The following is a 24,087-nucleotide window of genomic DNA, read 5'->3' on the forward strand; positions in this document are numbered from 1 at the left end:
ATATGGCATGATTTCTACCTGATAACGCTCAAGTTCTGTTCATATCAGTGTGTGTCAGACAGACGCATAGGTCACAATCGCCGCATGCGAGCGGAATTTTTCCATCGGCGCGAACTGGAAGACAGCCCTCAAAGTTCCGCGGAAGCAATAGGAGGACCCGACGACGCGCGCTCGCTGAAGAATCTCTACCTATATTTTCGACGCGCCGGGGATATTAAAGGTTCGCTGGCTGCCGGAGGAATCTACTGCGCTGCAGCGACGCGATGCTTATCGATGAAGAGTTCCCTCGTCGAATTCTTCGGCCGTATTCTCCGTACAGTAAACGCGCTCGGGCTTATCGCGTTAAAAGATAAAGCGACCCAGATCTACCCCTGGTTGTACCCTCTCGGTCACTAATACTGCTGAGATGATCACCAATATTGCAATCAATAGTGAGGGTGATTGCTTCAATGTCAAGTCCATCTCAATTTCTCTCTAGGGGTAATCGCTCACTCTGGAATCTTATCGGTCCCAGTGCTGAGTAAATATATCCTTATCCCCTTCAGCGCGTTTCGCTGGCTAAACTTGACCACAGGAGACTAATATATCGCAGTAAAGACCGCTATAGACGCAAAAATGTACAAATAGTTGTTGCTACGATAGTTGATCTAATATTTCAAAAGCTGCCTCTCTCTCTCTCTCTCTCTCTCTTCTCTGGCAATTACAACGTACTGACCTAGATCAAACTGACTGTTTCGCGATAATGGGACTGCATGTTCCCTTAAGGCTCCGGATTACTCATTGTAATTATATTGGATTACAACATTATTAAACGAGAAATTACATATAATTTCCTCTTCCATTGAAATGTTAACGCTCCAAAATGCTCTTCGGTATATCGGCACGTGAATATTCTAGCGTTGACCCGAATATACGTCGTAATTCTGATAGTTAACAGGTAATGGATTATTACCGAAACAATATTGACTGTTAGGGTGTGACCAACATCTCAACACATATTAGGTAGGAGTACCGGCGGCGGTTTCCGTGCAGTATTCTTGAAATATTGCATGAGGTAACGATCACGCTTAAAGCTTATAGAGGAAGAAAATAGAGGAAGAAGTAGACTCTGACAAGCGCAAAAGCTCAAAATTCAACATGCGAAACGAACCGGGCATTATTTCGAAAGAATTCCCGCGGGATTCGCGAGAGACTGTCGCTGCTAACGGTGGAGATCCCGTAGATCGAAACTCTGCATCCACGCAACGATTTTTATTGGCCGAGGGAAGAGATCGATGCGCGAGTAAAGAAGACCAATCCATGAAAACAGACGAAAGATTCCACAGATCGTGAAATCTCCCGGGAGATGTTCCGCCAGGATCGGAATTGCAAGCGGGAAATTTTTCATCTCACGTAGGAAGAGTTGAAAGTAAGCACAGTGTAATTAAAGTACGGTAATACAGTGGTATTAAGGTTAAAATTAAAATTTCTGTTGACACTTGTAATGTTGGAGAAACAAAATTTTTGTAAACGGCAATTAAATGTTTATAATGTAAAGGGGTATAGATGCGGCAAGGTTTGATAAATATTATGTGTATGACAAGGGATGAATAAAATATGAGACGTTTACGTTACGTGAAAAGATTGAAGATTTACGCTCTGTCTTGGTACTTTCCGGTTTAAGTTTTCTCAAATAATTTAAAAGTCTTTGTGTCGGCCTTGCTTCCTTCCCAGGAGAAACATCTCGGCGTTATAAACACGCACGAAGACGGACCGTACAATAATGAATTCAACGAACGTATAATGCAGGATTTAACGTCGTGAGAAAAATACTTGCTATTCTTGTCAAGAATAGGAATCGACTATTGAGTTGAAAATTGGCAGCGTATGTTCTTTCAGTGTTTTTACTGCTATGATTATATTATTATTTTTATCTTTATTTATTATATATATTTATCTATTATAATAATAGTTAAATCCAATGGGTGTAACTTTTATAAAGAAATAATCTTGCATGCAGTAAAAATTGATAAATAAGAGGGATTGGTAATCGTACGAAAGCTGCGCGTTCCTTCATAAATGTAACCTGACGTTTTATTAACATATGGAGGCTCGAAGCGATGGGACTTGGTATTTATTACGTTTCCGCAAACTAGATCTCGCGAGGTAATCGCGCAAACTTGTCACACGTTACCATTCCGTTTCTAAATACTCGCGGAACACAGATTATTCCACATTGGGATTATGGAGTCTGGCACACCGAATTAGAGCAAACTAGACGCGGAAGAGCTCGTTTCCTACAATAGTAGTGTTTCGAGCTCTCGACAGCTCTGACATGTCAGGCTCATCTGTCAACTCGTAGGAACAATGCACAGAGTCAAGAAGACTTATGCGAGAACCGTTGAAGTTGCATTTCGGTTTGATTGCGAGACAGTTTTCCCCTCAACGAGGATCGAAACGGAAGGATTGACGGCTATCGTGAAACATGCGGCATATTTACACTCTCTTATCTCAATCGAACGCGGTTTCTTATCTAAATAAAAATCTTATTTATACAGGGCTATTTGCTTATTTGATAAACTAAATTATACATAGTATTTGTGTATGGATTACTAAACGCTTTTCTACTTGTCAATAACAATTTACAAATGTTTAATAATAAGTATTTTCGAAATTTGTTTAACAATTTTAACACAGTTGTTTTTAATAGCGTATATAATAATATATTTTTGATTTTATAAATTATATTATATTATGAAAATTAGTATTAGCTCGACATATTGACCTATTTATCTTATTATTTTTACTATAAAGTTAAATAAAGTCTAAGATTTCTTTTGATTCTTCATAAACTTTTTGAAAATTTTAAATCGAAAACACATATAAAATTAAAACTAATATAATTAAATTATTTTATTAAAAAGCTAGTTATAAAAATTATTAATACCAGAGCAAATAACAAAATTATCTACAGTAAGTGATATAATTTAAAACATATTATTTTTCTTGTATTATAGAATATTTTAAAAAATATTAAGAAACAAATATTGAAATCCACTGATCCGGAAACTCTTTTTATAATAAGTTACAAAAACAACTGCTTAATTAACTACAAACTTATTTATGAATTTACAGTTAGTTATCTAATTTGCTTAATATAATTTCACGAAGATAAAAAGTTCTGGCGATAATGAATCAAGACAAAAGTATTTCATAATATAGTATTTTAGACGACAATAAAATCATCTTGTAAATTAACATGTTTAATAAAAAAAATATCCAATTATATTTGGTATAATTTAACAATATCAACATATGTATTATTCTAATCATCGTATATCAGTTTGGATCAAAATTACCCGAGAACGCATTAGAGAATCACTTAAACCCGCCTTTTAACCGCCATTTCTAACGTAGAGGAGGAACTTTTTACGATTAACTAAAATCATGATTTGTTACTTTTCTTTTGCAAATGCTCCATTTACGAGTTGATGAACGAGCATCACTTTACGAGCAACATTATTTAACGATTATTGCTTAACAACTTAACAACATTGCTTAATGATTTCAACGCTGTTTTTTTCAACAGAAGAACAAAAGGAATAAAACAAAAATGAAAAAGAGCGAGGAAGAGAAAATAAAAGGGGAGAAGTGAGAAGTGAGAGGAATGTTAGATGGACGATAATAAAGTTTCGATCGCTTCGTCAAAGAGCACTTTGTATCCCTGGTTGTGGGAGATACTTCTTTTTTTTTTTATGGTTTTCTGTTGTTAGTAAACAGCGAGATTTTATACGATAGAATTTTATTGAGACCGACGTTTAATAGTTATGTAAATTTATGAATCAATTACTGCTGATGCTCTTGGATATATTGCTTTTTTACGTTCTTTTATCTCAACAACAAATCGCATTTGTCACAAGACTGACGTCATTTATCTTGTCGCGGATTATATAATCTTCTGGAGTTTTTAACCTAGGTTGATTATTTTCAAACCTTTAATTTTAGATTCTTAAAATTAACAATTATTTAAGATAGAATTTAAGTCTTTAAAAAGCCAGATATCTACATTTTTAATTTTACATACGTATATAGAGATATTCTATATTTTAATACATACATATATTTTTAAAATCTTGTATCTTATACAATTTCTATCTCACAATTTAATATATGAGATAATTAATTTGTCGCCATTGATATCTTAGAATGTATATAATGTATATAATTTTTATTTTATAGTTTTACTTTTTTATGCAATGTATATAATGTATATAATTTTTATTTTATAGTTTTACTTCTTTTATGTATAATAATTATAAAGTATTTATATATATAAATAATATTGACCTTTATAATCTTATGAATCATGCTCTATGATCTGTATTTCAATTCGCGTCGCTCGTAATAGTAAGGAAGCGATCATTTATACCTCCAAAGAAGAACCAAGTCATATACGAGAAATGCGATCTCATTCCCAATCCTCTTACACGGCGAAGGGATAAATAATCTGTATTACGGCGACGTTACTTGAAACGAAATCGTGATGGAAACGGATGAGATAGGCCGGCGAGCAATTTGTATTTTTAATTAAAATCAGTCCGACAGTCGTGTAAATCCAACGGAAAGCGCAGCGGGAATAAAATTGTCAATTATAACGACGTTGGGAATTGTCTTTCGTTAAGCGAAACAAATTTTTACGCGCCGTTGCCTAATTTAATTAAAGGCGCTCGTCGCCAGATAGGTACACATGCACGAAGTGACGTTAAATGGATTGCGATAATAAAAAACCGGACGCAACGCGTATCATCTGAGGCAGCAAACGCTTAAGAGAAATGTTGAAACCTTATGGCGCTTTTATATATATATATATATATATATATATATATATATATATATATATATATTCAAGCTCCGCTTGTTTATCCTTTCCTTGAAAAAGGAAACAAACAGACCGTCAGCTGAGTAAATTATGAAAAATATTATGAGTGGTTTTCGCGTGAAAATTTCTTCGACGGGTTGAAAATTCATTTTACTCCCCTCGATCCCGTGATGGCTGAAAGAAAGAATAGCGCGAACGTATCTTGAATGTGCACATTTTCGCGTCGACCTGTGAGAAAGGCTAATTCTATTTACTTTTCCCCGCTTTGAATGGGACCGTCTTTCCGCCGTTTTTCCAACGCCTGCCGCACTTAATTCAACGTAGGTTAAACTCGCCCGATTATGTAAACGAATTTACAGGGCACCTGCCACACAACGGCGCACGCCTGCGACGACAGGTGTTTGTCAGTTCGCGTTTAACATACACAAGAGACGTCGGTCGTAACGTATTTCGATCGTACAACGAACAGGTGTCTAATGACGGCAGCAAAGAAAATAGACGTACTTGAAGGTCCATTGGCTTTAGCGGATTGTTATATATCGAATAGAAATTAAATAATTAATAATTAATTATTAATTGTTAAAATTAAAAGAAAAAGAATGCCATGTTGTTGTTTACGACGTTAGTTCCTTAACAAGGAAGGATTGACCGCTCGTATACATAATCCCGCAAAAACCTGCAGCATTTCACCTCGAACAAATAATTATCTTTGTAGCTACAAAGCGGATGGGTGAAGTGAAATCTCTCAAACGAAAATAATTTCTTATTTTTGCTGTAATTTTTAATAATTATTATGTACACAAAGGAAATGGAAACGTAAAAAGGAAAATCAAACATTGCTGATTAATAATTTATCTGAAATAAATACACGACTGTACAACATATACTTCCTAAAACGTAATTTACCTATTAAACTCACCATGTGAAATAAATCCGGCTTACAAAAAATTAAAAAAAAATCTGTTAGTTTATGAAAAAGTTGAAAACGCAAAAAAAACATTACAGGGATAATTATTTGACTTATTTACGCAAATATTGTAAAACGTTAATAGTAATCTTATAAAGAGGTAGATTTCGTCCTCGATTAGTATGCGAGCGTTATAACGACACTTTATAACCCAATATGACATTTATACTCGATAATTACGAAAGTAGCTGAGGATTATTTAGCTTTCTGCTGCGTTAGTCAAATGCAAAATTTATTTGATGCCAAATATACGATCCGATGCTAATATACTTTTTGGCGAGAATTCCGTGGTTTCACATTTACCACTAATTAAAGCTAATAAATTAATTTCCCGAATATTTGCAAATACAAATTAAAGACTTATTAAAAAAAACACGCAAAATTATTTCAATTTCCAAAATTTTCTAATAAGTATCTATGTCAATTAGAATAAAATTATTCGGATATAACTAAGATAGTTATTTCTATTATATTATTTCTCTCTCTTTTTCCTGAGGAAAAGTAATTTATAAATATATGCAATTTTAATTATATTATAAAAGAGAAACGTATACACATATAAAATAAGATAAAATGGACTAATTTGCAACTGAAGATCATGTGAAACTATAATTTTATATAAAAATTTATAAAAAGTACAGAGATTTTATACATATGTGTATAATTATAAATATAATTCTGATATTGAAACAAACTTAAAATGTGCGCAACGCGAACTAATTTTCGCGTTTTGAAATTAACAAAATCAACGCCGTGGCAAACCGGCATTGCCGCACATAGGGAACGCTTATAATGAGTTTGTTAATTACGTGTGGGTCTCCAGAGGAATAAAGGTAGCCCAGTTTCTCTTCGGACGAACCGATGGATCGATAATATCGGTTCTATCAAACCAGAATAACGACTTGCCGACATTAGCGATTGCAAGTCAAAAATACGCGTGTCACCGACGAGATTTCGCATCGATCCGACATTTTAATCAAAACTCGTTATCCCAATCTCCTGTTATAGTATAATAATTATTTTTTTATTAATCACGAGTTTGATTAACGTGTAAACGTATAATTTTTATGGAGCTTGTTTACATAGACGAGAGAAATAATTTTGCTGAAGTCTAACAATTTAACAATATATATAATATGTATATAAATACAAATCTGAAAATAATTTTATTAAATCATCAAAATAATCATATAAAATGCTCAACAGTCAAATGCGGAACTTTTGACACTTTAATAACAGTATTTTTGTTTTTGAGTTTTTGAAAGCTCGAGAGTTTCTACATAATTATATTAAATATCTAGAAAAAACATCTTCTACATCTAGATTTTTATATTTAGATTTAGATATTTCAGCAAAACCGTTTCCGCATTTAAATAATCGGAAAGATAAGTTTCATAACAACACAATGACAATCTGTTTTACTCGTTTCTTAGTTGCGCTTAATATAATTTATGAATAGTGATATACCTAATTGTTCTAAAAATATGTAAACGTGCTACAATACAGAGAAATATAGATCTCAACAAGTTGATATCTTAATGAAATTCTGATGAAGATTTTATTACTAAAATTCAGAGATTTTAACAAACAATGCACTCTGGTAATACCAGAAACTCTGAGTAACTGTGCTCGTGCAAAATGGCTGCCGGTGCCAGGAGAAATGAAAGCCTGGTCGAGGGTGGCCAGTAGGGAATCAAAATGAATTTCGGGGCTGAGCTGGCCGATTCCAATTTAACTTTAATTTACGCGAGTGCTGCTGACTGCAAGTTCACACGAAAATTCATACCCGACTGGTCGCGAAGGGGTGGCCATCTCCCTTGTCCTCCCCAACCCTTGTTCGGGACGTTACTTACAAGCCCCTAAATCGTAACAAATGAGGATTTTACGACGTGAGGAAGCGACTCGCAGCCGCCGCCGCTAGACGGATTGATGAAATTTTTCACAGGCACTTTAAAAGTAAATGGCAACGTTCATAATAACGTCACGTGAAATATGCAGCCTGTATTTCGCATACATTTTGCCATGCAGTACATTACTTTTCCTATGAAAAGGATGCGTTCGGTAAGTTAGAGAAGAATAAGGAAATATATATGGAAAGAAAAATTAACTTAGGCATAAACGCTTCTTTTTTTAATAAGTAATATTAGAATTGGTGCACTGACTAAATGCATTATAACTCAAAATCAGGAAGTGAAATTCATTTCCGATTGAAGCAACAGATTTAATTTCACAAACATTGATCTACGTGAAACTATACACTTGGCTAATCGGACATAACTACAAAGACATGACGTCCCTCGAGGATGCTTCGTAACTTGATAGGGCAATCCTTTATCGCCATAATTAAACGCCGAATATGTGACATGATCAGAACGGGTAAAAATATTAAACTTCAAATAGTTTATCAAGTTTCAAGTACTTTTAACAAATGGCCATTGATGTAAATATTGTAAGCACAGAAAATGATCGATATTATAAATTCAATGGGGGAATTTGACAACTCTGATTCAGTTTACCTCAATTTACTGTATAAACTTTTTCTGTTTGACAGAGAAATAAATGATTCCTTTTATGTAAAATTATTATATTTTTCTCATAATAAAGAGAGTTGTAACTTTAATTACGGAATTATTTCCGATTTAATTAAGTCTTTTTGTTATTATTTTTACATTAATATTTCTTGTCATATAAATATAATCTTGTTGAAAATATTCTTAAAGTTTTCTTTTTTCTTTTTTTTAATACTCTTGAAAAAAATACATATATCATAATTAAAAAACAAAATAATTTAAAAAATTGTAATTAAGCTAATTAAATCCGTTAAAAAGTAGAGAATGCAATAACAATACAATAAAGGCATTCACAATATTTCTGAAATTTGTTGTATTGACAATATTTTTCGTGTATTTATTTTATATTAAACGTATACGAGAAACTGAGCTACGCAATTGTATATTTTAATTACATTAATTATTATAGCTTTTTAAATATGTTGCTTTAATATACAGGGTGTCCCAAAACATACTGGTCAACGTTCGTAAAAAGATAGAAGGGATCGAGATGAACATAAAAGTCCAATAATATTGTCTTGGGTTAGGTCCATCAATAATCGACAGACATTAACATATGAAATCGGAAAATAATTTAATTAATTTCTATCATAATTGTGAACAGTAAATTAATGAAAGCTTATCATACATTCGCGATAGATTTTTTCTTCCGTGGCTCGAGCGGATCGAGCTCTTCTCTCGGCGCGCTCTCATTTGCATAATTTAAAAAACTAATACCTCGATAGATGGACCTAACCCAAGACCTAACCAAAGGCAATATTGGACTTTTATGTTCACCTCGATACCTTCTACCTTTTTACGAGCGTTGACCAGTATGTTTTGGGACATCCTGTATAATGTTTTAATGTAATCTTTCTTAAACTGTCATTTGAAATAAATAAGGAATTTTTAAATACATTATCACCCAAAAATGAAGCACACCTTATATCTTCGCAAACAGTTCCATTTTTCATGAATAAAATATAGAATTATGATATACATATAAATATTCTCTTATTTTTGATTACGGAAATATTTAAAAAAATTGCTTAGAAATACTTATAACAGTAATACATAAAACTTTCAAGTATTTTAATATATCGTAATATAATATAAAAAAAATGTTGAAACTTTTAAACGATAATGTACGTTAAATATTTTGCACGATTAATCGTCAATAATTTAACGCAATGCGAAAGCAACTTAAGAACAGACAAGTCGCGTCTGAGACTCAAAGGATGGTAAAAGAGCCCGTTACTTCTTGGTTTGAGATCCAGACTTCAGACAGACTAGACTACTTATCGCTGACTCGGTGGCAGCAATTAATTTCTAAATCCGCGATCGTGTCGAGAAAGTCGAAAATTCATGCCCAGATGAATCGGCTGAGCGAGACGCTCCGCGCACAGAAATACGATTATTCGCGCGGTGCAAAAGTGTTCGTGTCTTTAATTACTCTATCTTCATTAATAAAGAGCCTCCCTTTCGTACCAAACGGAGATACGTCGTTTCATCTACTCCCGCTGCGGGAACGAAACGTTCCCAAACGGATTCCCTTTGCTTCCGACCAGCTTTCGTTTCGAATAGCTCCGAGCTACTGGCTGTACAGCAAATTACAAAAGAGCAGTCGGAAAAAACATCCGCGTGACTTAACGTGAAAATCAATTTCCATGTAGACACTCACGTTCAAGGGTTATGCTATTATCCTGCGTATGTTATGTTTGCAGATGTATTTGTTGCCGACTCAATCTCGGTGCGTGAATAAACTTTATTCCGGGAATTGAGTAAAATAATTTCGATGGCGGCTCTTTGATATAAACCGCCAATATAATTTGCGTTGTGACATTTTTACCTTTATAAACCATTTTAAAGAAATGTTTATACCAAGTTTAGCCGTTAAATAATGACTTTTTATTTAAATAGATGCAATACTAACACTATATCTGTATTATTTATAATGGTTATCAAAGTCACGTATTTTCAGTAAAAAAGTATTTTTTTAATACCAACACTTTATTACATATGTACTTTTATGTATGTACATACTGTATATATTGGAGCATTGTCGGGTACGTTCCTGTGACTAGCCGGAACTATCTACGGAGGCGCTGGCTGTCTTAGCAGGTGGCGTTACAGTTTTTACGGAAGGACACGCATTCTTACCATCCACCTTATGTATGTGAACACCTCGTTCTATTGTAACCACGCTAGAGTTGAAATCATTAAAATATTCACTAATACCTATTACGTGTGCAATACGTTATTTGGAACTTCCTGCCATTTCCGTAAAACGCGCTAACAGGTTATGGGCCCAGGAACGTTGTGGAAATTAAGAAGCTAACGCCAAACGCACACGGAAGTCCAATTCGAGGTTAGAGTCGAGAAGGATCTAGAAATACCTCGAACGTGAATATCTACCAATATGGCTTCATCGAACACGGTCAGAATCGAATTACTAAATAAGGAAAATTATGACACGTGGAAAATACAGATGCAAGCGCTACTGACGAAAAACGAAGCGTGGGCATACGTAAGCGGGCAAAAACCGAAACCAGAGGTAACGCAAAATAACGCGGAAGAGGTAAGAAAATGGACGATCGAGGATGATAAAGCCAAAGCGGACATAATACTTTCAATTCACCCATCACAGCTTAAGCAGATAAAGGAATGTAAGACGTCACGCGAATTATGGTTGAAACTATTATCGATCTACCAATCGTCCGGACCTGCGAGGAAGGCCACCCTAATAAAACAACTAACTTATCATCGCATGCAAGAGGGCGACGACGTACGTGAGTACATACAAAAATTCTTTGACACCGTCGATAAATTGAACGAAATGGATGTCGATATTAACGTCGATCTACTCTCAGTTATGTTGCTGCATAGCCTGCCTTCTTCCTTCGAAAATTTTCGATGTGCTATTGAATCACGCGATACACTACCCTCCCCAGACAGTCTTCGTACAAAAATCGTCGAAGAAAGCGACGCAAGGAAACATGAGAAACGAGAAAACAACACGGACGCAATGTTTGCTAAGAAACACTCAAGTAAGAAACGCAATGTATTCGACAGAAATAATAAGTACCGAAAGGGGACACACGAAGCACAAGAAGTTGACAAAAAGGAAACATTCAAATACAAGTGCCATCGATGTCGTAAAATAGGACACAAAGCAGTGGAATGCACCGAGCGAACAAAGAACACGGACGACGTCAAAGCAGCAGAAGACTTAAGCTTATGTGCAACAACGAATTCACTCGCGGCAAACGCAGCGAATGACGAGAACATCTACAACAACGCAGGAACATGGTGCATTGACAGCGGTTGTACAGCGCACATGTGTGGTGATGATATAGGATTCGTGAATTTAAATCAGTCCACGTCTGGAAAGGTAAACCTTGCTGACAAATCATGCACTGAAGTCAAGGGTAGAGGAACCGTATTATTAAATACTGATTTGGACGGCAAGACAAAGCACGTAAGTCTCATAGATACTTTGTACGTCCCTGAACTGCGAACTAATTTAATGTCCGTAGGCAAGATATGCGACAAAGGATTCAGTGTTGTTTTCGAGTCTGATGTAGCAACCATAGTTGATAGAGACTGGAAGGAAGTATTAAGAGCTGACCGATCTGACGGCGGGTTATATTATTTGCGCACCACCGCTATCGAGAACAGTGCTAACGCAGAATGGAACAGCGAAACTGACACGGAAATCTCTTCGGCGGAAATTTGGCATCGAAAGATGGGACACTTAAATTACCGAGATCTTCTGAAATGCCATCGAGAAAACGCCGTACAGGGCATGACGATTAAGGATCATCAAACAGACACGTGTTGCGAAATATGCGCGAGTGGAAAAATGACAAAATCGCCATTTCCAAGGAAATCTACGAGAAAATCAGAAATACTTGAGATTATTCATTCAGACATATGTGGTCCAATGAGAACTGAGTCCGTTGGGAAATCCAAATATTTCATTACATTCATCGATGATGCCTCAAGATGGTGCGAAGTTCGTTTCCTGAAACATAAAGGCGAAGCATTTCAAGCCTTCAAGGAATATAAGGCACTCGTCGAAAATCAAATCGGCAAACGCATAAAATTTCTACAATCCGACAATGGCAAGGAATTCTTAAGTGATAAATTTGATCGATTCCTGAAGGAGAACGGAATTGGACGAAGGTTAACCGTCACTCATACGCCAGAGCAAAACGGCATCGCCGAAAGGAAAAACAGAACACTCCTTGATACAGCACGCTGTCTCATGATACAATCATCCCTACCCGGTCAATTTTGGGCAGAAGCCTTAAATACGGCAAATTACATACTAAATAGAAGCCCAACTAGCTGTCATAATGGAAGGACTGCTTACGAAAAATGGAAAGGACAGATTCCAGACGTAAGCCACTTCAAAGAATTCGGACGGGAAGTTATGACTTTGAAAAGGAAATCACAAAAGGATAAATTTGAAGCTAGATCCAGAAAAGGAATATTCGTCGGTTACTCGGAGGTGTCTAAAGGATATCGGATATGGCTCCCGGAAGATAGAAAGGTAGAAATCGCTAGAGACGTTAAATTCATGAACGTGCAATCCACATCGAAAGAGAAAACCGAATACCCATTATCAACACAAACCATAGATTTTAAAAATCAGGAAGTGGAACTTTATTTTAACACGCCTACTAACAAGGAAAGGAAGGAAAATCCAGACGTCAACGAAAACGAACACAATGAAATACTAGCCGATGAACGAGCAATAGACACACCAGGGAACAGCAACGACGACACGGACGACAGTCGCGAAGACGAGGAAAACCGAAACGAATCAACGAGAGGTCGAGGTCGACCTCGCATAATACGTACCGGATTGAGGGGGAGACCGAAAAAACAATATCAACACGCGAGGCAGGCGGAAACATTAGAAGAAACGGCTTATCACGCAGAAATACCGATCCAAGAGGCGATACACGGACCGAATGCAAAGGAATGGCAAGACGCAATCGCTCAAGAATTAAAATCTTTACTCGAACATAATACTTGGCAACTCGTTTCACGACCACAAGATGAAACTATCATTGGAAGTAGAATCGTGCTACGTAACAAGTACGCACAGGACGGAACTCTAGAACGAAGAAAGGCTCGCGTAGTCGCGAGAGGCTTCGCACAACGACCTGGGATAGACTACATCGACACTTTCGCACCTGTAGCACGTATGGAATCTATACGTACAATGATGGCCCTCGCAGTAAAACGAGACCTGATTGTGGAACAGATCGACGTCACCACGGCTTACCTAAACGGGACTTTAAATGAAAAAATTTACATGGAAGTGCCCAAACACATACAACGAGGCTTAGACATCATTATACAAAACGAGTCTAAGCCAAGTCAATTAGGCAGCAAGGCATCGGAAATGCTTCGCGATCTGGAGTCCGGAGATAAAGTTTGTCTTCTGAACAAAGCGATTTATGGACTACGTCAAGCTGGACGTTGCTGGCACGAACGATTGTGTAAAACACTACAGGAATTCGGCGCAAGAAGATCATTATCAGATCCATGCATATTTTACAAGGAGCAGAAGGGACAGTTACTACTAATCGCAATCTACGTGGACGATATCTTAATAGCTTCCCGAGATACAGCCGAGATTAAAAGGTTGAAACACTTCCTACTAAGAAGATTTGAAATAAAGGATCTAGGACACATAAAGTACTGTTTGGGAATCGAATTTATTCAAGACAAAGAAAGTATAACTATGAAACAAACCGGATACATTCAAGATATCTTGAAACGATTCGGAATGACAGACGCGAATCCGGTGACATCGCCATTAGATCCAAACTCAAAATTGGAGGCGAGCACGGATGAAGTTACTGATTTGGAAAATATCCCGTATCAAGAACTGATTGGTTCATTGTTATATCTGGCCACGTGCACGAGACCGGACATCTCCTACGCGGTCAGTTACTTAAGCCAATACAACACACGATATAACTCGACTCACTGGACCGCCGCCAAACGCGTACTTCGGTATTTGAAAGGCACGGCCGACATTGGACTCATTTACAGAAAAAACGAAAAAACAGTAGAGGGATACGTCGACGCAGACTGGGCAAACTGTACGTCTGACAGAAGATCATATACCGGATACGCCTTCATCCTAAGCGGATGTCCAATTGCTTGGGAATCTCGTAAACAGAAGACAGTGGCACTGTCATCCACCGAAGCGGAGTACATGGCTCTCACCGAAGCCGCAAAGCAAGCCACCTACCTGCGGCATTTCCTCCTGGAACTTGGTTTCAATACATTGGCAGAAATCAAGGTTTTTTGTGATAACAACGGAGCTCGGAAACTTGCCGAGAATCCCATATTCCATAGTCGAACGAAGCACATAGATGTAAGGCATCATTATGTGCGGGAAGCACTGAACCGAGGGGAACTTACAATCGAGCACGTTTCCTCCTCCGAAATGGTATCGGATATATTAACAAAATCCGTACCAGCGCACAAGCTTCGAAAATGCATCAGCATCCTAGGCTTGTCAAGGATTTGAACTTGCGGCGAAGGCTAGTCTTAGTCTCGAGGGGGAGTATTGGAGCATTGTCGGGTACGTTCCTGTGACTAGCCGGAACTATCTACGGAGGCGCTGGCTGTCTTAGCAGGTGGCGTTACAGTTTTTACGGAAGGACACGCATTCTTACCATCCACCTTATGTATGTGAACTCCTCGTTCTATTGTAACCACGCTAGAGTTGAAATCATTAAAATATTCACTAATACCTATTACGTGTGCAATACGTTATTTGGAACTTCCTGCCATTTCCGTAAAACGCGCTAACAGTATATACACAGATGCATATGTAAATATTACGATAAAAATAAATTTTTTTTAATTTATTTTCAATAAAAAAATTAATGTTTTTCATTAAGTTTAATTTCAAATGCAGTTAAACTCTTCTTTAAAAAAGGGATTAGAAAATTTCTCTCCAAATGAAAAAGAAAGTATGTACTGAAGCAACAATTTTATTTCGATTTTGTTGAAAAACTTTGTTTTCACTTTTATTTTATAAATATAATAAATTTTGTGCATTGGCCTAATAATCGCAAAATTTAAATAAAGAAATTGCTATAAAAATCACCAATGTAACATTGAGCGATGTGTATGTCAATATTACATATATTGGTACTGTATATCGACACATTTTGCTGTAATTACATTGCTGTCACATGAACTTTATAAGTAACAAAAAATATAGAACGTTAAAAACAGAAAGCACTAAAATCCGTGACAACATTACGGAGAAACAATGTTTAAAATAATGTCATTATTCTAAAAGCTCCATAAGCTTGCATCAAAATTGCCGAGATTATCTGGAATTACCCTGGCCAAAAATTAGAAAATCCGATGCGCCGGCGATGATATATACAAGCGGTCGCATTCGCTTGCTATTTATTGCGCAGCATGATTAATCTCTTTACCCCTGTGGCTAACCGGGTTATTATTTACAGGCCACTTTCCGGAATTACAATTTTTTATGGCGCATATGTCACGACTAATGTCTCCCCTTGCTCGCGAAGTGCTACGTGCCGTTTTATCTCACAAAATTAAAACCGTTTCCCAGATTATGGAATTATCGGACGACTATACACAGTGCGTTCGGATAGATGACTCTAATGCGTTTTGAATGGCAGTTTTTGTTTTAATATAAGTATGATTTTTGAAGAATTCTAGCACATGCGAAATCACTCAAATCAAGTTCGTTATCACCAATTGAATAAAGCATTATATTAGATATTATATTATATAATAATTACTATTCAATGAAAGATTAAGAATAAGTCTTATAAAGAAAAAAAAACTTATTAAATGATTTATTTTATAACTTTCTTATTTTTTATAGGAATTGAAGATTGCATCTGTATTAGTAACAGATATAATATTTAACTAATTAAAGAGATTTTACATGTAAATAGACGTTAAACATTAAATAAATTAAAATAAAGTTATTCACTTTAAAATTCAAATTTTAATATGTAAATCTCTTTATTTTTTAATTTATATAATATTACATATAAGCTTCAATTTATTTTCAAAACTCGATTTACGCATAAATATAAAAAAATCATGGGATTTGTTGGGAGAAGCGTGGTTTTATTACATATAATTTTTGAAAGGATATGCTATATTCTACTTCTAGTAAAACTGAAGTATTATCAAAAGAGGGACAGAATTTGCTGTGAGTAAGTCATGACGGCAAAACGATTTAGCGAAGCGGCAACTTCTACGCGAAGATCGCAGTTGCCGAAGTTCGGCCGATTGCTACCTAAAAGGGGGTGTTTGACCAAAGTACGACTTTTTCCGAGAAAGTTCGCGATTGACGTGACGTTGAAAGCCCTGCTCGACGATCCGGCAGACGAGTTTTCCAGGGAGAATCCGTCGCTCTCGACGGCCGATCTGAAACTTGGAAGCTGTCGGAAATTCTCAAAACGTACCGACGTTCAAAATAGAATGAAGACTTTCCGCATGAGTATTTTACGACATCGACGAAACGGGATAACGAATTCAAGACGATGCAAGTGAGCGCAGTCGAGAGAGAAGCATGTTTACGAAAACATTTTATAAGTTTTAACATCAACAATTGAATATGTGATTTTAGTGCATACACTTTTTTAACATACATAAGTATATGAAATTATTTTTCAACCCTTTTGTGTTTAGTAGGGGGTATATACCTTTCGAAAATTTATATTTTCCATAAAAATAAAGATTACAGTCTCAAATCTAAATTGATTGAACTATCAAAATTATAATAAGCAACGCTGTAAAAAATTTTGACATTTTAACAATCAACGTTCTACGTAAATGTCATGATAATTTAACAAAATTTTTAGATCTGTATTTATAGCTTTTAATATTTTAGCAAAATCGTTCTTTTTGTGCATGTATCTTATACAAAATGTTTATAATTATTCATTATATTTAAAAGAAGAGAGAAAATATTATGTAAAATAACATGTAATTTAGCTCCGTATTGTAAAAAGTTAAAAATTAATTTTCGTAGAGAAAACCTCCAAAAACTTTTCAACATTTTTAATTAATATATGTTTAATTTGCGATTAAGAAGAAGTTAAAGACAAGAAAAAAATTTAAATTATTAAAAACAAATTAATCAGCAACTGTCTTGAAAATAAATTTAACTTAAGACAGTTTACAACAATAAATTAGTTAAATTTAAATCACTTTAACTTTGTGCAGTAGTTATGTTGTTCGAGAATTAAATCCGACATAAACTCTTTATTCCAAATTGAATCTAATGCATCTAAATTAAAACTAAATATACTTAAATTAACTTTCTATATTTTTTATTTTTCTCATAATCCTTTAATTAATAATAATAGTCTGTTAATTTAATTTGTAATTAACAAAAGATTTACAGCGAATTAATTACTTACAGACTACGTTTTATATTATCTATTTTCGTTTCTTATATTACATTCTAATGCTTATATTACATTCTTTGAATGTCACTGTTAAATAATAATCTTTAAAAAAATTAATTGTCTTAATAATTAATTTTAAGGTTAAATTTTTGCCATAATTTTTAACAACGTGGTATTTTATTGATAAAAGAAACGACCATATAAAACACTTGAGTTAGTACGATAAGAACACGAGATCCAAACAAACTTAGTTAAAATATTTTCTTAATTAGCAAAAATAATGACTTTTGTTTTCTAAGAAAATAACTTTGATCTAAAAAATTTATCAAGACTTTTAGATATAAAATATTAAAAAATTATGAAATAGTTGCCATTCTAATATTAAATTAGAAATTTAATGAAAGTTTTTCATCAATTATAATCATTAAAAACCAAAATAAAATTAATATAATAAAAATATGTTTATATATATACCTATATATATGTATTTAATTAGCTTGATCTTCTTTTATAAATTTTACCTAAAGTTGCATACTTTTTTGTATCCTCTTTTCTTTTTTAATATTTTGCGCGCTTTCTCTCTCTCTCTCTCTCTCTCTCTCTCTCTCTCTCTCTCTCTCTCTCTCTCTTTCTTTTTGTACGAATTTTATTCTTTCCTGAATACAATGATGTTCATCGTGCTGCTTCTTGTTTGTTGTTAAAATAAACATTCCATAAATTTATATTCTAGTATGGTGGTGAGCCAGGTAGGAGGTTGGCGTCCCAAGAGAAGCCGCTGGAGATTCAGGATCAATTTCTTCAAAGGCTTGGCTACCAGGATATGTCCCGGCGCGCTCGTCTGGGAGTTGATCCAGAACTCAGACATCTCATCGGCTTTCACGTAGGTTAGTATGAATTATGATAGAATATATTCTTTGATTCTCGTTTTATTGTATACTTATATATTTATTTTTTATCAAATAATTTATTTTAAACAATTTTAACTTTAAGATGTTATTAAAACACTGACATTCTTTATTCTATTATTTATTCTGTTATATTATTCAACTTTGAGATGAAAGTTTAAATACTTTGGATTGTTTTATAAACTATAAGAATGTTTCAAAATTTGCAAATTTAAATATTAAAGTAATAAAGTTCTCGAAAAATTAAATAAAATAATAATTTATAAATATTTATTTTAAACAGTAATTTGTGAGAAAGTCTTAAAGCTAGTCAATCATAGATTACGTTTAGATGATAACCTCTCATGCAGTCTAATATTACCATACCACGTAATTTACAGACACGGGATTATCTAAATATAGTTTGTGAGTGACTAGCTGTAAACTTTTCTCAAAAACTACTATTTGAAATAAATCTTTAAAAATTATTTTAATTTATTTTTTGAAAATTTTTTAACATTTTAATGCTCGAATATCATAAAATACTCCTTAATCTAAAAAAATAACATAGGTCTTATTTTTGTTATTGGAAAAGAAGAATAGTTGTCCATAATTTTTTGATGTGATGAATACGTATCTAATAAATGAAAATGTAGTATCATGTCAAATTTTTTAGAAAAATGATTTTAGAGAAATTAATGTTTCAAAAACACATCTTTTTTATATTTTTGACAATTTATAGCTAACGAATTTTATTTGCGAGAGATTTCGAAAAGGGTTTAAATTAATGCTTGAATGTTGCACTTTAATATGAAAATATCGAATCTTTTATCATTGATGTCCTCGAATCTCTAGCGCTCTTTATTTTTTGCGATAAATGTAATCGCACAGTGTCAAAAACGATTGTCCCGAAGAGTGCGGAATACCATTGCAAATAGTATCTAAAAATAGCAACACTGAATTTGATATATGAGAATAAAATATTATATTTTGTAAAAAAATTATTTACATTTAACATTTACATTTTGGTGAAAAATTATTTTATTACAGCAAACAATTGTAATTTATTCTAATAAAATCAATAATTTTTTATTAAAAAATATAATCTTTTATTGCCGCATATCGAATACACGATTAACATTTTTACTGATAATTAACATTTTTACTGATAATTAACATTTTTACTGATAATACTGCAGTAATACGATTGCATTTATGAATTTAAATTCAAGGCATCAAAAATCCTGGAAAACAACTTTTCTTCCCCTCCCTCTCCTCAAAATAGAAGAAAATAACATTTTGCAGATCTGTGTAATCAATCAGCAATTAATCCTTCGTTTGTTGTTAGTTTAAATAAATAAACAATTGTTTAAATAAATAAATAAAGCTCAATTATATCTAAAAGCACTTTGCTCTGATGCAATGATACTTTTGGAGAGTGCAAGGTGTATTTTTCATATTAGGTTTATGTATAGAATGCACCCATACGTTTATCTATATAGTACTTTTATTACACGTACCATACTTTTATTACACGTAAATCCCAACTCTGATAATTACAAAGCGCGTCGGATTTCGTTACATCTCGACTACATTCTCGGTGGGCCGACGTGCACCTTCTGCAAGCTAATTGCGTTAGTTGAGCACTTCGTCATCTCGCCTGTCTCTCCCCGTCATCCAGCACTCGCGAACAACTTTTGCGAGAATCGCGCCCGTCTAATTCCCGTCGTCTTAACCTTCATGCGCCGAGGCGTGATGATTAATTAGCCAGACGCGCGGTTTGACTAATTGTAAGTGGCGTGTGCCTATTGATTACGAGGACCCGGAGCAATTTAGCGAGATGAAGGATCGAGCGTATGTCTGGCGAGATGCGAGGACCCATACTTTGGATAATTATGAATATATTTTTGTGTATTGAACACGTTGCACTGAAAGAAAAAATTAGTTAGAGTGACCATGATATCATTTATAGTCATTTTTTAATTCAACCATATTTCCATGGTTATTCAACAATATAAATTATAGTTTATACGACTTACGATATGGTTGCCATAAACAAAATAAAGATTTTAATGAATAATGCAGTAAGTTATATCACAAAAAAAAGATTATAAACATCTACTATAAGCACATGGTTATTATTACCATTATTATGATAATTATTACTATAAAAATAATAACTATAATTATTTTAATATGCAATTATAGTCGCAAACGTCGCACTTTTTTTCCTCAGTGTGGCACCGTAAGTTCTGTAAAAAAAAAAAGAGAGCGCAACGAGAAAGAGTTGCTCACGAGATTATAAAAGTACATATCTCTTTGTGATTTCTTTCCAAGGTAAAGAAAGAAGAAATGGGTTCGATGGACAGTACATAGCCACGCTCTACTGGCTCTCACCGTATGATAATCGCGCCCCCCTTATAGTATCACATTACAGCTATTACGAAAGCAAAACTTTCGCAGTAGCCGCATTCTACTTTTTCCCTTCTTTCCCTTCTGTTTACGGGTCACTCGGCGCGACTTGGACACTCCGACTGCGATCGCCCTAGGAAACGCTTGTTCCATTTAAAGTAAAGCGCCTTGTGTGTACGAACGGGGGAGTTTGCCGTTTTGTCGACACGAAAGCCTTAAGTAGGTACTTTCGCGAGCGATCTCCGTTTTAGAGGGAAAGAGAGAGAGAGAGAGAGAGAGAGAGAGAGAGATGGGCGGGCGAGTTCGCGCGCGTGCTCCGCTAATTATAACGTTATTGCCGCTATTAATGAGCAATTTCAGGGCGCTTCTGTGCGCCGCGCGCTCAGTCGCCGGCGATATAAACTCGAAGCGCATTACGTAACTTACGTGGCGCAATTTAGCCGAGTTAATTAAGTTAAAGTGTGTTGCGCGCGCGTGCATCGTCGACGACGCTGTCATCGTCGCAGGGCTGCGACGGCATTTATTTTCACGCGCCTTCTCGCGTTTATTTTTTTTTTTTTCCCCTTACCTTCTTTTCTTGCCGGCGCAAAACTCGTCAACGGGCGATTGCCTTTAACGTCCGCGGTAATTACGGTTTTAACGGGGAGATGTAAAGGCAATTTATCTACGATTCGCTCTTACAGCGCACTTCTACGGTATGCGTGAGCTCATCGTACAAATATAATCCGAGAGAGAGAGAGAGAGAGGGAGAAAGAGGAGGTCGGGGGAGGAGCAAAACTTTCGTGCCACTCCGTAAAGAGAGCTACTTGTCCGTCTTCTTCCTAGTCGCTGTTCACGAACGAAACTCGAAAATTACCCCTCGTACTTCCACGACTTCTGTTTACTGTCGTGCACGCTCCGGCGGGGTGGTTTTTTTGCCGCGGTAAAATGGCGGCGTTTCGCGAAGGCCCCCTAGACCCGACGAGATAGGTATTGGACACCCCCGGTGATTGATATTCCGGTCTGAGAGACGTTCGCACTCTGTTTTTTTTTTTTTTTTTTTTTTTCGTTGGACCGATACACCGGAAAAAACCTGGCAATCGTAAACACTTTCCGCGCTACACGGTTCCGGAACGTTTGAAAACCGGCGTGTGGATACGCGTGTGTTTCCCGTCGTGTTTTTTTTTATTTTACAACGGGAGCCCGTTGTTTATTTCATCGAAATATGCAGAATCCAGGTAACCGATAACTCAGGCAAGGATACGCGAGCGTGTGAAAATGCACGAGCGACGGAACGGATAACGAAACCGATACTCGAGGCTGCCACAGCGTACGTACGGGATCTCAAGCTCGGCGCGAATTTTTAATGATTAAAATATTATAAGTATTATTAAACCCAACGTTTATGCATTCGAATGTATATACAAAAATCCGTTTACACACGTATATTTTTACATTTTGTTTTTGTTTATCCAGTTTTACGGGACATAGATAAATTTCCAGCGTTTTCCTCCGAATTTTTTTCTTCTATTTTTCGAACGTCCGAATGGATGATTTTCATATACTATTGCATTTTATACATTGAATTGAGAGATACAAAAAATTCGGAGAGACGTAGAAAGTTTGTTATTTTTTAAGGTCAAAAAATGTCAATTAAAAATGGTATCTTAACGACAAATTATTTGGCAAAATTAATTTAATGACATTTCAACGGCAGAATGATACATCTTTGAAAGTCTTGTTTTGCCACCTGGAGACCTGGATTGCCGTTAATACTCCAGAGATCAAAGGGTATCAGCATCGTTCTAGCGTTTCTCGCACTTGTTTATCTAGCTGAACATAATTTTCTAGTTTAATATAAATTCTTCCATTTTATGCTGCCAAGATTTTAAATCCGGTGGTATCGCGCGTTCACGTGCCGTTTGGCGTTTCATGGCGCAGAATTTGGGGCGGGATTACAGTGTGAGGTCGCGCACAGCGTTGATGCAGGTAGGGCTGGGCGTTAAAACAGCAAATTTATCTAGCAGGCGGCACACCGACGCCCCCGGCGCCAGCATATTTAACCATAATAACCGCTAACGACTGAGAGTTTCCTGGCCGGAAGTGGCGGAAGTGCACGCTCGCGCCACCGCCGTCACCCTGGCAAGCGACCGCGCGCCTGCTTAGCTAAGCCGAAACGTTAAACGCCGATTATCGTGTTCCCCATGCTCCCGCTTGTAATTTCCCGCGGCAACTTTCGCCCGCGGGAACACAGCCCAGGTATTGAGCGTTAAATAGCAAATATAACTCATTTTATGGAGAAAGACCTCGTTCAGCTAAACCTTCGAAGTTGTCTCGGAAAATAAGGGAACATTAAATATTAAAATATTAAAACGCACATTGTTTTGCAAAGGGATTTAATATCTTAAATGAAATGATGTTCCTTTGCAAAAAGGTATTGTAAAATAGAAAAAAGCATCAGATAATAGTAATCAAATTTCAATTTTAATTTTAATGAAAATTTTCCACCCAAGATTTAACAACCGAGATTAAACCAGATTTAACAACGAAGATACAATATTGTTTTAATTTTTTCTTTAATCCGGAATGTGATTGGTCATTCTAACCCCAAAGCATCGGCCATGCCTTTCTTTTATTTAATAAAATAGCAAAATCCGTACTCGCATAATAAATCGTTTTCTCTTTAAAATTGCTGAATATTGTACGTACCGTAGCATTTTCTAGTTGCAATAAAGCTCACGCACGTTGGCTTTAATAACCGCGCACGATTTATTGGATTTTATAGCGGAGATGGCGAAACAAAGCTCGCAAGCATTTCTCGCCGAGAGCAACATAGTTTGATATTTACACATCCGCAAGGAAATAGCATGCACTGCCCGGGTAACAAGGGCTTTTTTCTATATAATGGAGACATTATTCTTATTTCTTACACGTTTACATTTGCTCCGTTACTCCGTATATTGATTTCTAAATGTGTTTATATAATGGTGTATAT

The 24,087-nt window shown here is 35.5% G+C and overlaps 1 protein-coding gene across 1 annotated transcript in view; it reads left to right on the plus strand.

Annotated features, from left to right (window-relative positions):
* Nucleotides 1–24,087, plus strand: part of LOC105837892 (PH domain leucine-rich repeat-containing protein phosphatase 2) — a 90,564-nt gene that overhangs the window by 10,212 nt on the left and 56,265 nt on the right. The window contains exon 3 of the mRNA XM_012683055.3: nt 18,548–18,701. Coding sequence (XP_012538509.3) covers nt 18,548–18,701 — 154 coding nt within the window. The remainder of the gene's footprint in view (nt 1–18,547; nt 18,702–24,087) is intronic.

Source organism: Monomorium pharaonis, chromosome 2, assembly GCF_013373865.1.
Source record: "Monomorium pharaonis isolate MP-MQ-018 chromosome 2, ASM1337386v2, whole genome shotgun sequence".
Lineage (NCBI taxonomy): Eukaryota > Metazoa > Arthropoda > Insecta > Hymenoptera > Formicidae > Monomorium > Monomorium pharaonis.